General features: G+C 39.8%; 1 protein-coding gene across 1 annotated transcript; it reads right to left on the bottom strand.

The window, feature by feature from the left end:
* Positions 1-7,257: 7,257 nt before the first annotated feature.
* Positions 7,258-13,287, bottom strand: alas1 (aminolevulinate, delta-, synthase 1). The gene is made up of 11 exons (XM_070902168.1): positions 13,138-13,287; positions 11,362-11,611; positions 11,045-11,227; positions 10,802-10,948; positions 10,286-10,505; positions 9,647-9,831; positions 9,301-9,480; positions 8,915-9,079; positions 8,039-8,307; positions 7,722-7,884; positions 7,258-7,583 (listed from the first exon to the last, which is right to left on the bottom strand). Exons 2-11 carry the CDS (start codon positions 11,576-11,578, stop codon positions 7,423-7,425), a joined length of 1,890 nt encoding a protein of 629 aa, XP_070758269.1. The 5' UTR covers positions 11,579-11,611; positions 13,138-13,287; the 3' UTR covers positions 7,258-7,422.
* Positions 13,288-15,332: the final 2,045 nt, after the last annotated feature.

Here is a 15,332-nt window from a genome sequence, read left to right on the forward strand (position 1 = left end):
TCACTTCACACGACAAACTGAGGAGTGTGAGGCAGATAATCACTCCTCCAACAATCCAGTCAGGGTGGGGAGTTTCATTCCTGTCTGATCTCATGCTCCAGTAAGCCAAAGAGGAAACGTCTATGGTCATAAACATAAACAAAGCTTGTCAATGTAGTTCCCTGTAGGCTGCTCCCAATAAAGACTGCATTCAGTTAGCTGGATTTCCTTAAGAAAGGGTGGTCAGCATCAGTCCTGTAATAGGTGATTAATGAGCAAACAAAACAAAGATTAACCAAAGAATATAAAGTGAGAATATATAAATTAGTTGGCTCTTAAAATGAATGCTTTGTTATTAAGCAATTAAGCACAAAGGGCATATTTTGCACAGTCAAAAACAAGTACAGAATATTTCTATCTGCATAACTGTTGTCCTTGATGGAAGTTTTCAAGATGCCTTACTCATTGAGATGTGAATCCGCACATACAGTTGTAAAATGAATTAATATGTACATGCACTTTATCTGCGTCAAACTCTATAAGAATTTCCATAGAAAGTCAGTAAACTTGTCTATTTGGCTACTTTGACAGTCTTTAACTGTCATTCTCTGCTCCTGTGTTGCAAGAACAGACGGGTGCCTCCTTTTTTTCACCACAACAGAAGTAATTGTGCAATAGCCAGTGCAATAACCACTTGTTCTTGGTGGTCAAGGACAATACATTGATACAGGGAGAAAGTATGACAAAAGTGTTTCAGTGTGACTCAAAGCTGCCTGTGTTAAACTGTAACACCCATTAACACATTTGATAAAGCTACAGAGTTTACCTTCTTATTTGTGATTTTATTGATTATTTGGTACTGGTTTGTACTGCATACAGCTGGTGAGTTATAAGTACCATGGGCCTGAGTGAGCCTCTGTAGACTTTAATATATGTTATAACTATATAATACTATAATAAACTATAATAAACAGCACAGGTCATCATAATGAGCTTATGTACAGTTGATCAGTGTGCAATAGTGAGCATTTTAAGATTTGAATGACATGCATAATAATAATAATAATAATAACTCTGTAACTGTGTATGTCATCATAATGAGCTTATGTGCACTCGATCATTGCTCAACACAGAGTATTTTGAAGTATAAATGGAGTTTGTGTTGTAAATACAATGTGACAGAATGGGCCTCCAGACAGTTTAATACAATATACAGTATAAATGCTTCACAGTAATCACATTATTTCCACTATTTTTGTCTCAATAATGACATAGCGCAGACCTCACATGTCCTTAAGGCATCTTTCTATATGCTTGTGACTGCACACAATTCATGCGGACAAATGCACTCTTCACCTTTTAGACAAGCTGAAACAGTGAAACAGTCACATGGTAACATTCCTGCAGTTATCTGAACCCTGATGACAGCAGCAAGGCAAATAATGAGGTCCATGTGAAAGACTAGTGACTGGATGAAACAACCATTCATATTTAGATAAGTATTTCCATTAAGCCTTTAGTTAGTATTATATTAGCCACAGACATTTTGACAATGTCATTTCAAAGTCTTTCTTTGAATAGTGGAAAGCAGAAATGATACCAAGTGTCAGCTTGTTGAATTGACGTTGTTTGGGACTGTCTGCCTCCCCCAACAACATGTCCATTCTGCTTTTTTACAACAAAATAAAAATCCAGCTACACCTATATTTAAACTGGGTAAAGCCAAGGACACTGACCGCAATACAGGAACACCTCTATCTATTCTAATTCTTTGAAAGCCAGTGGAAGACAGAGGGATGAAAGTATCCTGTTTCATTTCAAAGAAAATTAATCTTGGAAGATGACACAGCAGTCCTAATAAGGGGCGTATTGTTTTCAAAACCCAGCTGCAACAAGGGAATCTCCCTGAGGAATGTTCAAAACTTTGAAATGTAATGCTGTTTTAATCAGTTTCATACCAGACAGCCACAAAGACACATGATGATGAGGTTATAGACAGAGATTTCTTAAAAACAAAACATTGTGATGTGTGTTCATGTGTGTGTGTGTGTGTGTGTGTGTGTTAAAAACATATCTGCAGAATGTATGTGACATACTGTAGGCTGTTTCACCAGTTAATTGTCATCTGTTTGTCTCCATATACACCTCGCTGTCTATGTAATGAGGAAGTGACCTTTCTGAAAAAAGATAAAGCTCTGACAGACATCAGCCTTCAATCAGTCGAGCTGTCTGGTTGACTTAGTAGCCAAGGTGCTGATCGCTTCTGCAACCCAGGAAAAAATGACTGGGATAAGCCCAGACTTCCTTTTAAAAATGCTGGTTTTGTCTCGTGCACGACCAGAGCATGACAAGCTTTTTACTTGACTTCTTTTAGCTGTATTTTTATTTTTCTGCTGTCATGTAGGTATAAACACAGTTACGCCATTGTTCGGCTTTATTAATCTCTGTCTGTTTGACTGCAGATGATATAAACTGGCACTACATTTAGAACAACAATCTTGCTGCAGGCTACAATACCTTGGTGGCAACCAGAGGAAAAACTGTACATTAATTTCTATTGATGGGCTGCTGAATCCATTGTTCTGTTTGTGTGTAGCTAGATAGTTTCAGCCTGGTGATTAAGTTAAGTGTGTTGAACCAATGAAACTAAAATGTCGTAGTGGGTAAAGACCTTAATAATGTGAAATACTAAATCGGAAGCCAGGAAATATCTGTAATGCTTTTCAATCAAAAGCAATCAACTATGTAGTCACTGTAGCATCACTAGCAAACATAACTTTCAGAAAAAACACTTTTAGGAGGTATCTTTGTGAACGTAGATATGACTTTGTTTTGTTTACAAATCCATACATGAAGAAATATGTGTATTTCAGAGTTAGTATTATTCATGCAGTTTAGAATGAGTTGTAAACATCCGATTAGGCTAACCTAACCAACGTTATTTGGTCATTTAGTTTGTTATTTGAGGTGAATTGCGTTTCTTTGGGGAAATGTGATTTAAAATCTACTCAGTGTACATTCTTGTTAAACAGCATTTTGATAAAGGGTCAGCTATGTTTTCCATTTCCTCGTTTTGGTCCTTATATAATATAAACAAGTCAATCTATAATAGCAAGCTAACATTAGCTTTGTCAATTAGTTCCTGTATGTTCATATTTAGTGCTAACTAATAACTAACTAATCTCTCCATGAGAATTAGTTTGTGTAGTGTAGAGTTAATCAGTCTGTGAACACTTACATTATGCTAAATTTGAGCTTGCAACCTGCTGGGGCCTGTTCTTACCCTGCTGTCACACAGTCACTGAAATCTCCGGTAACTCCAATTGCTTCTCCAAAAATGTTGACTGAATTGACTGAGCTCGGTAACAGATCCTTAATATTTCCTATAACCATGACGGATGTCCTTTTGGGTGAATGGCTGTGTGGTTTCCCACTGTGGGGTTTCCAAAGTGTTGTCACCATGCAGATGAGCTGAATCTTTCAATGTGAGAAGTATTTGACTCTTTTAACCTCCGCTGTGAGCCAGCCAGTAGGTTTCATTGCTCCTTGCATTTGTCTGGACCCTGATAGTTTGGCAGCCATTCAGGAACCAGTAGTCATGGAAATGGTGGATTATGGTGGAGCACATGCAGCTAGCTGGTGGGGTCAGGGAGATCACACACGACGCAAACAACACACACATTGTCTTGCAGATAATGTTCTCAAAAAAGTGAGTTTGCTTTATTTACCCATTAATGATCACACCATAACACATAAGGACTGTACAAAGTGCATGCTGCACTTTAACACCAACAATCAAGAGCAACGTCCACACTTAGGCCCGGCTGTGATATTTAACATTATGAATTAGTGATACGAGGGTATGAAAAATAACAAAGTTAACAAAACAGTTTAGCTGCGAAAAGCTGATGATCAATTCATGTTCTATATACAGTATGTGCATGGACAAGGAATTTCTCTCAGATTGGGCTTCCCTCCTCAGCCGGTCACATCTCTATCTTGTGTATGTAACGCGTTACTGCAGTTTTGTTGCTGCCCATTTACATATTTGCGCTCAAGCTTGAACACAATTTCTGGTATAGTTTTCCTGTGACGTACAGTTAGTTAGTTAGTTAGACTATATTGTCCCAGGGAAGGAATTCTTTCTCACAGTATTATACATCACAGGGATAATCAACATGACACTAACACACAACAATGACACAAAACAACATGAAAAACAACGTTCCCACTGGGAGTCGGGCTGCTATGGCTGCGGGTACCAGGCTTTTGCCAAAGCGAGCCCTACTGCACCTCAGGGACCTGTAACTGGACCCAGTGGGCAGTACAGTGAAGAGGCAATTGAGTGGGTGTGTGATGTCCTGTGGTGTTGTATTCGCAATGCGTATGATGGCCTTACAGTTGAGCTCTGAGAGGTTGGTTGTGAGTTTGACCCTGTTTGTGAAGGAGAGCATGTTGAAGAAACGGGTGGAGCAGTAGAGCAGGATGGGTTGAACAATACTCTGGTAAAACAGTTGGGGGGGGCTGACGTAGAGTCCTTTAAGTTTATGGATGGCTGATAGTCTTTGATGGCTTCTTTTTTAAATGTCCTTTGTAAGCTGGTCGAAGCTGAGTCTATTGTCCAGAGAGAGTCAGAGATATCAACCATTTCACCTGTTTCATTAATGATGAGGATTGGGTGCTGGGGTGACAGCGTACCTATTACACACATACATATTTTTACATTATCCTTTTTATTTCTAATTCTAATTATCATTTTTACTGTCATTCTAATTGATCTTCATTATTGCCCCCTAGCCTCAAGAGTACCACCCTGCCTCTTACTGCACAGATTGTATGAGCAAGTGATGACGAAAACCTTTGAATGGGCTTATTTTTGTGTGTGTGTTTGTGTGTGTGTGTGTAGGGGGAGTGATGTGAGTCACATAGTTGAGGATATAGAAATAGCTGAGGAGTCAATTAGCCAGAAGATACTGTGTTAGGTGTGGCTGAGCTATTTTCTCTTCCCTACACGCTCCTAACAATTCTCACTGCTCAAATTCAAACTTACTTTACTAGCATGGATTTTGCTTTGTTGTTTGTGTGTTTCTATAACAGGTAGTGTAGTTGTTGTGTGGTAATGGCCTTTCTTTGATTTTATTGCAGACTGGTCCAGAGGTAGAACATCAGTCTTTGTCAATCTTTGATCAGTTTTGGTGGCATTGTTGTGGGTTGTCTTTTTGCGTGGTTCCAATTGGATAATCTCAATTTATTTATATTTTTCTCATGGTAAATAATTTTGGCTGGTTACAAAGTGTCCATACATTGAGGGCAAACATTATAACCTGTTTACCCTTTTCACAATACTGTTTCCATCCAAGGGAATATTAAAAATAAGCTGTAGGTCTAACAATATGAGAAACGTAAAAGCAATACTGTGCTTGTACTTGTACTGTAATAATACACTATATTGTAGTAAAAAAAAAAAAATCCTCATTATAAACACGTTTCCAAGTGCAATTTAGAATGTAGCATTTTTCATTGCAACTCAACCAAGACATCAAGTGTTTCTTTCAAACATACTACATTACTTTTTTCTGCAATATTTATAATATATAATGTAAAGCTGCACAAACGTCAATACAGTGAACCAGAGTGTGCTTTCTACTTCTGAATTTAAAATCATGCTCTTGCGTCTGACTCCACTACAAACTCTCATAGAGATGAAATACCTCACTGGAATATTTTGTACCCTAAAGAGCTGATTTGGCCTTTTTAAACACCATTTCTCTCCTCCTGGCCACAGATAAACTCTAAACTCAGTGTACCAAACTGTTGCACCATTGTGTGCCTTCGGGTGTTCTTAGGTCTCTAAACATAATGAGCTGTTGAGACGTAATCTTTTTTGTACTTATGCTGTGATATAAATTCCCTTAAACATGACAAGTGCACATGATGTTACCGACAGGTCACATAAGTCAAATAAATAATAATAATAATAATAAGTAAAGTCAACTCAAAAGTGGAAGTATCTTTATTTGCACATCGCAGTAGCAACATCAATTCTCTGTAACAGCTAAAAATATCTCTCACTTCCCTTGTCAGAGTTGTTCTGCCTCTTATGAGGCAACAGCGGCTTTTACAACACCTGCACACTTGAGAAACAGTTCAAATTCATACTGTGATTAGAGCCGTGGATTAAAGTAATGTTGAAGAAATGAGAAGAGATAAATGAGTGGCAGTTAAATCTGCGACAACAGTGAACATGAGCTGCCTGTGATAGGTGAGATAGAGTCTGGAGCTTATGTGGATCTTGAGGACGCGTGGTTATATGTTGTAACCACTGTGACCTCTTTTATTTTGTGAATCTGAGTCACCTCACAGCCGCATTTATGTAATCACCATCTGAATTTACAGGACAGTGGGTTAGTGGGTCCCCCTCAGGTACACACAGAACCAGATTTCACCTGATAAAACGGCACAATGTGCAATCTGTCACAATAAAGTGTACTATCATTGGAAAATCCACGGAACTGCATCTATCCTTGTATTCATCTTTTGTTATTTTCCAAACACGTCTCTCTGAGAATAAAGCTAGTAAGAACAGGACTTTATGTGTATAATATTCATTTGTTCAATTAAAGACCACACACCTAATAAACAAACACACACCTTTCATTATAATACCTGAATGTATTACAGCAAATCTTCCAAGTGTTTATCAGCACCAAACAGCAAAACAATCTTTTTCAATGTCCTACATTTCTCACAAGCACAACTAGGCCAGTGGATCGAAATAACTAGGTTACTCAAAGGCAGTAGTAGTACAAAGATTTTGCCTTTTCATGTACTGATCCAGACCAATTGTTGTGACCCATTTTCATTGCCTTGCAAGAGCATTCAGTAATCATTCTGCCTCTGAGCGACAGAAGCACGACTTAATGTCACATCTGCCTTCTTGTGACAACAAATCAACGTGGAGTCAGTTTACCTGGGTCACCCAATGATTACAATTTGCTGTTATAGCATCATTAGCTCGTTTCAGACAATGTAGTTACGTCGGCAGTGAGTATCTGAAAACATTTTAAAATTAGTTTTATTTATGTGTCCTTGTACGAATGACTGTAGGACAACTGTTGCACACACCAAGAATCAAACGTGCTGAATAAAAGCAGTCGAAGGTTTTATGTGTATGGAAGTTCATTTTCCCTTCCCATTTAAGGTTCCTTATCAAATCAGCAGATTCGGTCTTTACTTTTTATAACTCAAGAAAGAAATGTTAGACAAACAAACTTGTTCTTTTTTCTCATATTTTATTTTGAGCATATAGAACATCTGAACATAGAATATTTTAAATAATATGTGTAGGACTTATCAAAGATAATTAATACATTCTATGACAGTGACAGAGGAATGGGTGTCGACCGTGTATGTGCCGTTTCGAGCCAGCAGTCGTGAGTAGTGTTATGCGCAGGCTGAGATTGGGTGGCTGAGGCCACTGAAGTAAGACTTTTCTCGCTCGCTCATCAGCTCAAAGTGCAGCGGCTGCTGGCAGAAGGTACACTCTCCTGATGAGTGGGGCTTCAGCTCCAGGCCCGCCTCCTTCCATGTGTGCACCAGCCTCTCTGCAGAAGGAAAACACAACAATTAACTTTGATTATTTGAGCTATTTGATCAAAACAAATGAGGGGGGGTTTCATGTCTGTCAGGGTGAATTTACATCTTAACTGAAATGCACTAACAAGACTACTAGATCTTCTTACCAACAAAGTATTTCATCATCTCAGGGGTGTGGTGAGGCGTCGGGGCGATACGCAGAAGCTCTTCTCCCCTGGCAACGGTGGGATAGTTGATGGCCTGCACATAGATGTTGTGGCGACTCATCATGAGGTCACACACTTCTGTGTTTTTCTCTGCGTCTGACACCTAAAAAATAATAAAGAGACACACATGGCCATTAGAATGGAGGCACTACCGAAAGAGACTATTTAGTATGTCTTTAATTGTGATGTGGCTGGGTGTAACCATTGGTGTGCATCAAATTTCATGTTGTTAAGCCATAAATTGAATAACAAAGTACCCGGACTGGGATGATGTGGCTTGGGCAGTGCACCACGGGCAGCCCTGAGTCCATCAGCATTTGTCTGAGCAGCTTGACGTTGCGCTGGTGTTTACGTCTCAGCGCGCGGCCCTCTTCCCCTTTAAGGACCTGGATCGACTGCCTGGCTCCGGCTAAAAGCATTGGTGGCAGAGAGGTGGTGAAGATGAAACCAGCAGCGTAGGAACGCACCGTGTCCACCAGAGCAGCGGTACTCGCGATATAGCCGCCCACACAGCCGAAAGCCTTGCCTGGAAGAGGACATGACACATAAGTGGTTATTGTTAAATCTAGGTTGTTGTTACACCCCCAGAGACATAATTTTATATCCTTTAAGCAAGCATTCCTGTTTAAAAACAGTCATGTTACGCTCAGTGGTCAAAATCCTCATTCTGAAATCTCACAAACTAGATTATCCTGAAATGGCAGCTGTAGAGCTCAGTTAGAAATAATTGTCCCCTCAGCTTGACAGCTACACACAGACACAGAGAGTAATTCAATAGGAGTGCAACAAGAGCCCACAGTCTCCTAGCAACAACAGAGCTGCTCCAGCTTCTTTAAGCCCTCTGGCATATTGGATAACACAGATGAGGCCTGGTCCTGAGTTTAACAACAAACCAGAGAGCTAGGAGATTCCCACTAGTTATTACTTTCATAAAAAAACAACTATATATATATATATATATATATATATATACACACACACACACACACATATACATACATACATACATACGTACGTGAAAAATACAGCATGGAAATATACTGACACAACCATTTATGTAAATGGAAACTGTTTACTTAATGACTTAGTAGAACATTATCAGTAATGTGTTTTAATAGAGATTACATGCTGACCTAGTGTCCCTGAGATGATATCCATCTTGTGCATGACACCATCCCTGTCTCCGATGCCCCCTCCTCTGGCGCCATACAGGCCCACAGCATGAACCTCGTCTACGAAGGTGATGGCACCAAACTCATGGGCCACGTCGCACATCTCCTCCAGCGGACACACAGCACCTGTGTTACAGAAAGATGGACAGAGAGAAATGTTTAGCCATTAGCCAAACTACAGGCACAAAATAATTTGTTTCAGTCTCCCCACATTCATAAATTACATCTTCTTTGCTAAATTACTGTTAAACATTCCTGTCCGCTCAGCAATTCCTAACATTTTCATGACCTGTAATCAGCAAGTTTTAAAAAATGCTTTAAAAAAATGGGGTCCATCTGAAACTAACCATCCATGGAATGGACGGTCTCAAAGGCCACGATCTTCGGTTTTGTGGGGTCTCCCTTCTGTAGCAGCTCTCGGAGATGGGCGACGTCATTGTGGCGGAAAATGAATTTCTGAGCACCGCTGTTCCTGATACCTTGGATCATTGAGGCGTGGTTGCCGGCATCAGAGTAGATCTCACAACCTAAAATAGTTCAGAAGAGAGGAAGTGAGAATGAGAGCTGTTGAAAAATCTGTTTGCATCAAAGTGACTCCATTTAATGCAGAAATGTCAAACAATAATTAATGACCAACTATAAATGCACATAAATTTCAGATTTATTGTAAACGTATAGAATTATTTTGTGTACCAGGCAGCATCTTGGCGAGGGTGAAGAGGGTGGAGTCATTGGCAACAAAGCAGGAGGTGAAGAGCAGTGCAGCATCCTTCTTGTGAAGGTCAGCCAGTTCGTGTTCCAGTTCCACGTGGAATTTACTGGTCCCAGAGATGTTCCTGGTGCCTCCTGCCCCTGAACCATGCTTTCGTAAAGTATCCCTGGAAACAGACGACGAAACAGACAAACAAAAAACGTGTTTAATCATGTCTGTTCTTTTTAAACTGCACAGTAAAAACACACTTGAATACCAGATGCAGGCTGAAGGCAAGGCAAGAAATGGAAGTGTTTAATAATTAGGCAGGAAAGTTGCTTAGTAGCAACACCGTGCTTGAAGGTGTTACTGCTTAGAGAGCTGGGCAAGCTCCAACAAGGTGAAAGGAAAAGAAGAAAAACATCCCACCTCACTGGGGCCCATGAGGTTTAGGTGTAAACTATAGCCTACTAACACTCTACACCCACACAAACAATGGACTGGATCACCCATGGGTGTCAGGTTGTATTCAATTATTATGTGCTGCGTCTGAACTTTTCTCTTTCTCTCTCCAAACCCAAGTGTCAACAGGAGATATTTGTCTCGACTGAATCAAGTCCCTTGGTCACTCAGATACTCACATAATGGATTGCACGACCCGTGGGTGTCGACTCATGCCCAGGTAGTCGTTGCTGCACCAAACGGACACCTCCCTCTTATCCTCTAAAGAGCCTGTGAAGTCGTCGGCCATGGGGAACTCGTTGGCCAGACGGTTCACCGTCTTAAACACGCGATATGTGTGGTCACTCTTCTTCTCTACTATCTTCTTCTCAAAAAAATCATCGTAACGGTAGCGGGACACTGTAACAGAACAGGAAGAAAAAGCTTGCTCAATGTGGCTTGCATTGTGACGGCTGAAGCAATGTCTAACATGATGAAAGTCTCTGCTCATCTTACTCAAAAGGACCAAAATATGCCAACTTCAAAATGACCAATTAATAATTAAATTAAAAATATGAGAGTGAATTCGTTGCTAGTATGATCACAGTCTTGGAGGACAACGTGTTAGCTTAACATCTCGTTCAAACTAGTGTGGTAGTTCAGTGTCAATACTTTTCCATGTGAATAAGTTGTAAGAGCACCCAAATCAAACTTACTTCTGCCTGGCAAGTTGTCCTGCAGCAAGTGGGAGACTTTTTTAGGCTGCTGTTTCAGGAGGGTGTTCATTAGATTAGTTTGGTCTTCTCCGCTTCCCTTAATGGCACTGGCCAAGGATGGCTTGTTCATCTGGGCAGGGGACACTTCTAAAAAGGCCAAAAGAGGACAAAAATAACTTGGTATCAAATTATGTACAAGATGATGGGCCAAATGGTTTAGTTTAATTTGTGAACAACTCGTACCTTTCTGGACAGTGCGGACCTCCTGAACATCCTCTTGGAACTCCATGCTGACCTGACGGACCACACTGCTGTTCTTCTGGCCCATCTCAGCAGCAAGGAAAGGGCATTTGGAGGCTACCGCCTGGCCGGAGGGGGGCATAGGGTGGCCAGCAGGCTGCTTGGACTCCCCTTCCTGTTTGAGGCCTGTAAGGGGACAAAAGAAGTTTTAGACTTTAGATACAGATAGTTTCATTGGCTGGAATATTTCACTTGATATAATGTTGCAAGAATGTCATTTAGGTTAAATAATGTGTCAACTCCTTCTTTGTCACCCTCACCTTCACTGGGAGACATGGTGTCCTCAGTCTTCTGGTGGGAGGAGGAGGAGGCAGAGGAGCAGAGGGCCCGTGCCATTGATGGAGCCATAGGTTTAGAGGCCAGCTCCATCATAATGGGGCATCGCTGGGCATATGCCACCATAGACTTTTTGGTCTGCTGAAAGAAGGCCTGGGGCACACGAGCCAGGAACGGACAGCGGCGCACTATCACATCCATGGTCAGCAGTGGTGATGATGATTGTCCAGAAGTCTAAAGGAGACAGTTGAAACATAATTGAAACTTGTGTTAGGGACAGTGCTGATACTTCTTTCCATGTGCTGCAAAAACCTGTTATGCATAGTGTTGCTTGAAGGCACAGTACACCCAGAAACACATCTTTTTCCTTTATTACCTGAAATGCAAATCAATCCATTCAAACAGTTTCAGTGACATTCATTAATCTCATTAATCAATCTCATTAATCAATGCCAACACTGAAGTAAAGAGTTTCTTCTTTCTGTGCAGAGCACAGGAGAAAATTGTTTACTATGAAACTATTCGCAACAAGGTCCGTTGTATTTTATAGCTCGCGAGAGATGTTACCGTTTGGTTTTGAAACATTTTTTGAAGCACAGAGCATGGGGCTCTCATGACCAAAACTATCTGAACGGGATAGATTACACTCAAGGAAGAGGGAGAAACAATAAAACGAAATCTAGGCTTTGACAAGAAATTCTTAGCACAAGGTCACAAGAGGTGGCTGAAAACTGCAGAACATTTTCAGTAATTAGACCTTAAATTTGGATTTGGACCTTGGACTTTTAAACTAGTCTAGCCAGTTTTATCACAATACCACCAACGTTATGAATGTTTTGCGAGTATCTCCCTAAAACCTCTTTGCGAATATTAGATTTTCAAGTTTGTGTCACGTAATCTTCTCAAAAAGGAAACTGACACTTTACAAATACACATTTGTTTGACTGGATGAACTGCTGGGGGTCATTGCAACAGGTGTGTCTGATCATGACATTGTAATAAACGTTAAAAAAAAAAGTCTCATTGCGTAAAAACAAAAATTACATAGTTTGAGGTAAGTCTATCCCTGTGACAAACCCTTCCCCCAGCTGAAGCCAAGTCTCCACATTCCTCGACAGAGTAATCACTCCCGTACTTCCCAATACTGGAAGTTCCAGGAATAGGGATAAGAGACGTGTACACTTTAGTTAACTACTTTTTACTTTAGTAACAGACTATATATATTAGGTAGCAGCTTGTCTTGATGGTCGTTTTGATCACACTTTATGTTTGTTCTCTAACAAGTCAACACGTAAGTCTGAAAACTGTCAGATTTTGTAACCATATTAAAATTCACGTGTCCTTGCTTGCATCGTATAATTTCACCGGCAGGATTAGAACAATGATATTGACACGCACCTCTAGCTACTGTTACTGTTATAACAATCTTGACCATTTAAGACACATTGAATCGTTGTGTGTTCATAAGCCATTTGAAGTAGTGTTACGTGATGACTAGCAAAGCATTATCAAACGTTACGAGAGCAAGAGTCACGACTTGTCTGTCTATAATGTTAATATTAAAATAATTAACCGGTTACGGTTAAAGCGTTATAGGGATCCCAAGTTAATGAAAGATAACATTGAGCTGAGTCTTGACGCTGGCCCGACCGCTCGTGATCCTTGCCGGTTGACCCATCTAAATGTTAGCTAGGCTGCTAACCTTAGCTAAGAAGCTACAAGCAGAAGTGGGGATGTCGATAAAGAAATAAGAAACTTACCTCTGAAAAACGTCACGCTTAATGGCGTAATCCTCTTCAACAGTCGTGTAGTGGACAGAATAAAAGCAGCGAAACTAATGTAATGTTACACTCTGGCTAAAATTACTCGTTATTCAAGAAGGTGAAGGAGGTGACTGCTTCGTTATCCTGCACTGAGGACGAACGAAAAGGACGAGGACGTGAGGGTGGTTATAAGAGCTTCCACTATGGCTGATGCCGAATGTAAGTCTCGCGAGATCTCGTTCATTTACGTCAAAGGTCATTTCAGCCAATCAGCCCTGAATGAGTCACGGATTTAATCAAACACTCCCATCTCGAGTAGGGTATTTTCTCCGTAGATGTTTGAACGTAGAAATCTACCTGATCTGTTTTAGCTGTTTATTAAATACATTGCATATAAATTAATGCAAGTATATGGACATTGTTGACATTTTCCAGGGACTGCGAATTGACAAGGACATTGATGCATGTCTTTCAACTTTATGTCAAAAGTGACTGCTTCTTCAAGTGTTGTATGCCTAACTTTGATATAGGGTAGTGTTTTTGAATTGGTACAGTTCTTGACATACATGACAAGAATTCTTCAAAACTTCAGCTCAAGACTTTAGACGTGGTGGAGTAGAAAGATTTCCTGCACAAATGGGACCTCTGGTGTTTAAAAAGAGACATTGAACCTGAACTGCTTTTTGAACAAAGTAAACAAAATATATGTTCTTGAAGTTGGGTTAATGAGAAAACTTAATTTGTGCATATGTGTTTGCTTGTGTGACTGTGAAAGAGCCATTAAAAAATATTTGCAATGGAGGACCAAACTGTGAATTTACCACCTACAGTGTGTTTTATTGTATTTCTATTGTCATACAGTCTATGGTCTACTCCCATTGATATAAATGGTGGGGACAAAATACAATCTAAACGTGTAATAACAACAAATAAATACTAATCCCTTAGATTGTAAAGGTTACAACAGATTGTTGGTATAATAAATCACATCGCCATTGTTTATGGATAGTGTCACAATTGTGGCTTTACCAGTGCTCCATGAAAGTGCATGCTAAAAAACCATAAGCAAACAGTGGATTAGAATTGTTGATATTTGCTTAAGCAACTGCAAGCCTAATGCGTTTAAATAAATTAAAAAGATAGTCAATAAATAAACTTAGCTTACTATCTGCCAAAATAGGTTTCATTGCATCTTCTCTCAAAACAGAAATTGCTATCTGAAATGAGAAAGCAAATAACTTTGGCTACATATTTGATCTGTAAAATTAATTTCTGTGATCTCTAGATCTGTCTATGAAGTCTGAAGACTCTTCAAATCCATCCCTAATGTTACCTCCACAGCATGGACAGACATGGTATTTTGCTGCCCTCTTCAGATCTCTTTAGGCTCTGCCGCTGTTTGCTAAAAGCTTTTACCTGCGGGACTGAACTTTTTGCCTGCTGTCTTTGATTTAAATCTACCTGAATAGCTGACTGAAAGCAATTTACATGTATGACATACAGAGTGGAGGGTCTATGCTTGGGAACAGGGTGCTATTGTTGGACATAATACAAATACAGATGAACTCATATCTGTAAACTCAACATACTACACATCTTTTAGTACACAAAATAAGAGGAAACTAGGGAGGATACATGTAGTCTTGATTATTTTTAATCTTTTATTGCCTTTTTGGGACACTACTTAAACTGCACAGTATAAAATGCTGGACACTAGCATATAAAAGTATATTCATACATTATATATAATTTAGACGTACTGATACTAAAAGTATTTTTTCTATGTGTTTTTACAATTGAGGTATGCAAATGTCCAATTATTTTTTGTTTTGAGAGTGACAGTTCATCAGCCAGAGGAGCCTGACAAGACAATGTGAGACTATGATAGTAACATTTATATAGACTATATCTGTTTATTATGTTATTTTATTGATTTGCCTGCTTGCTAGCCAATTTCTTCTCAAGTTTTTACTTTTAGGAATTGAAAACAGTTTCTAAGTCCAGTGTGAGTATGTGTTTGCTGTGGCTCCTGAGGGGAATCTATGTGAGGTGCCACATGTCTGGCTCAACTTTGTGCTCACCTTGTGCCTCTGGATAAAGGTTTTACAACCCCAGAGCAGTGGTCAAATGTAACTATGCACATTTACTTGTGCACTGTACTTTAGTATAAGTTTGTGCTACTTGTGCTTTAC

Source organism: Enoplosus armatus, chromosome 3 (assembly GCF_043641665.1).
Source record: "Enoplosus armatus isolate fEnoArm2 chromosome 3, fEnoArm2.hap1, whole genome shotgun sequence".
In the NCBI taxonomy this organism is placed as follows: domain Eukaryota; kingdom Metazoa; phylum Chordata; class Actinopteri; order Centrarchiformes; family Enoplosidae; genus Enoplosus; species Enoplosus armatus.

Excerpts from the sequence above, each read along its gene's own strand:
- alas1 (XM_070902168.1), bottom strand. The coding sequence starts at position 11,578 with ATGGATGTGATAGTGCGCCGCTGTCCGTTCCTGGCTCGTGTGCCCCAG. Across the intron at positions 10,506-10,801 it reads GGACAACTTGCCAGGCAGAA|TGTCCCGCTACCGTTACGAT; the intron begins GTAAGTTTGATT and ends GTTCTGTTACAG. Across the intron at positions 9,481-9,646 it reads CCTCGCCAAGATGCTGCCTG|GTTGTGAGATCTACTCTGAT; the intron begins GTACACAAAATA and ends GAACTATTTTAG.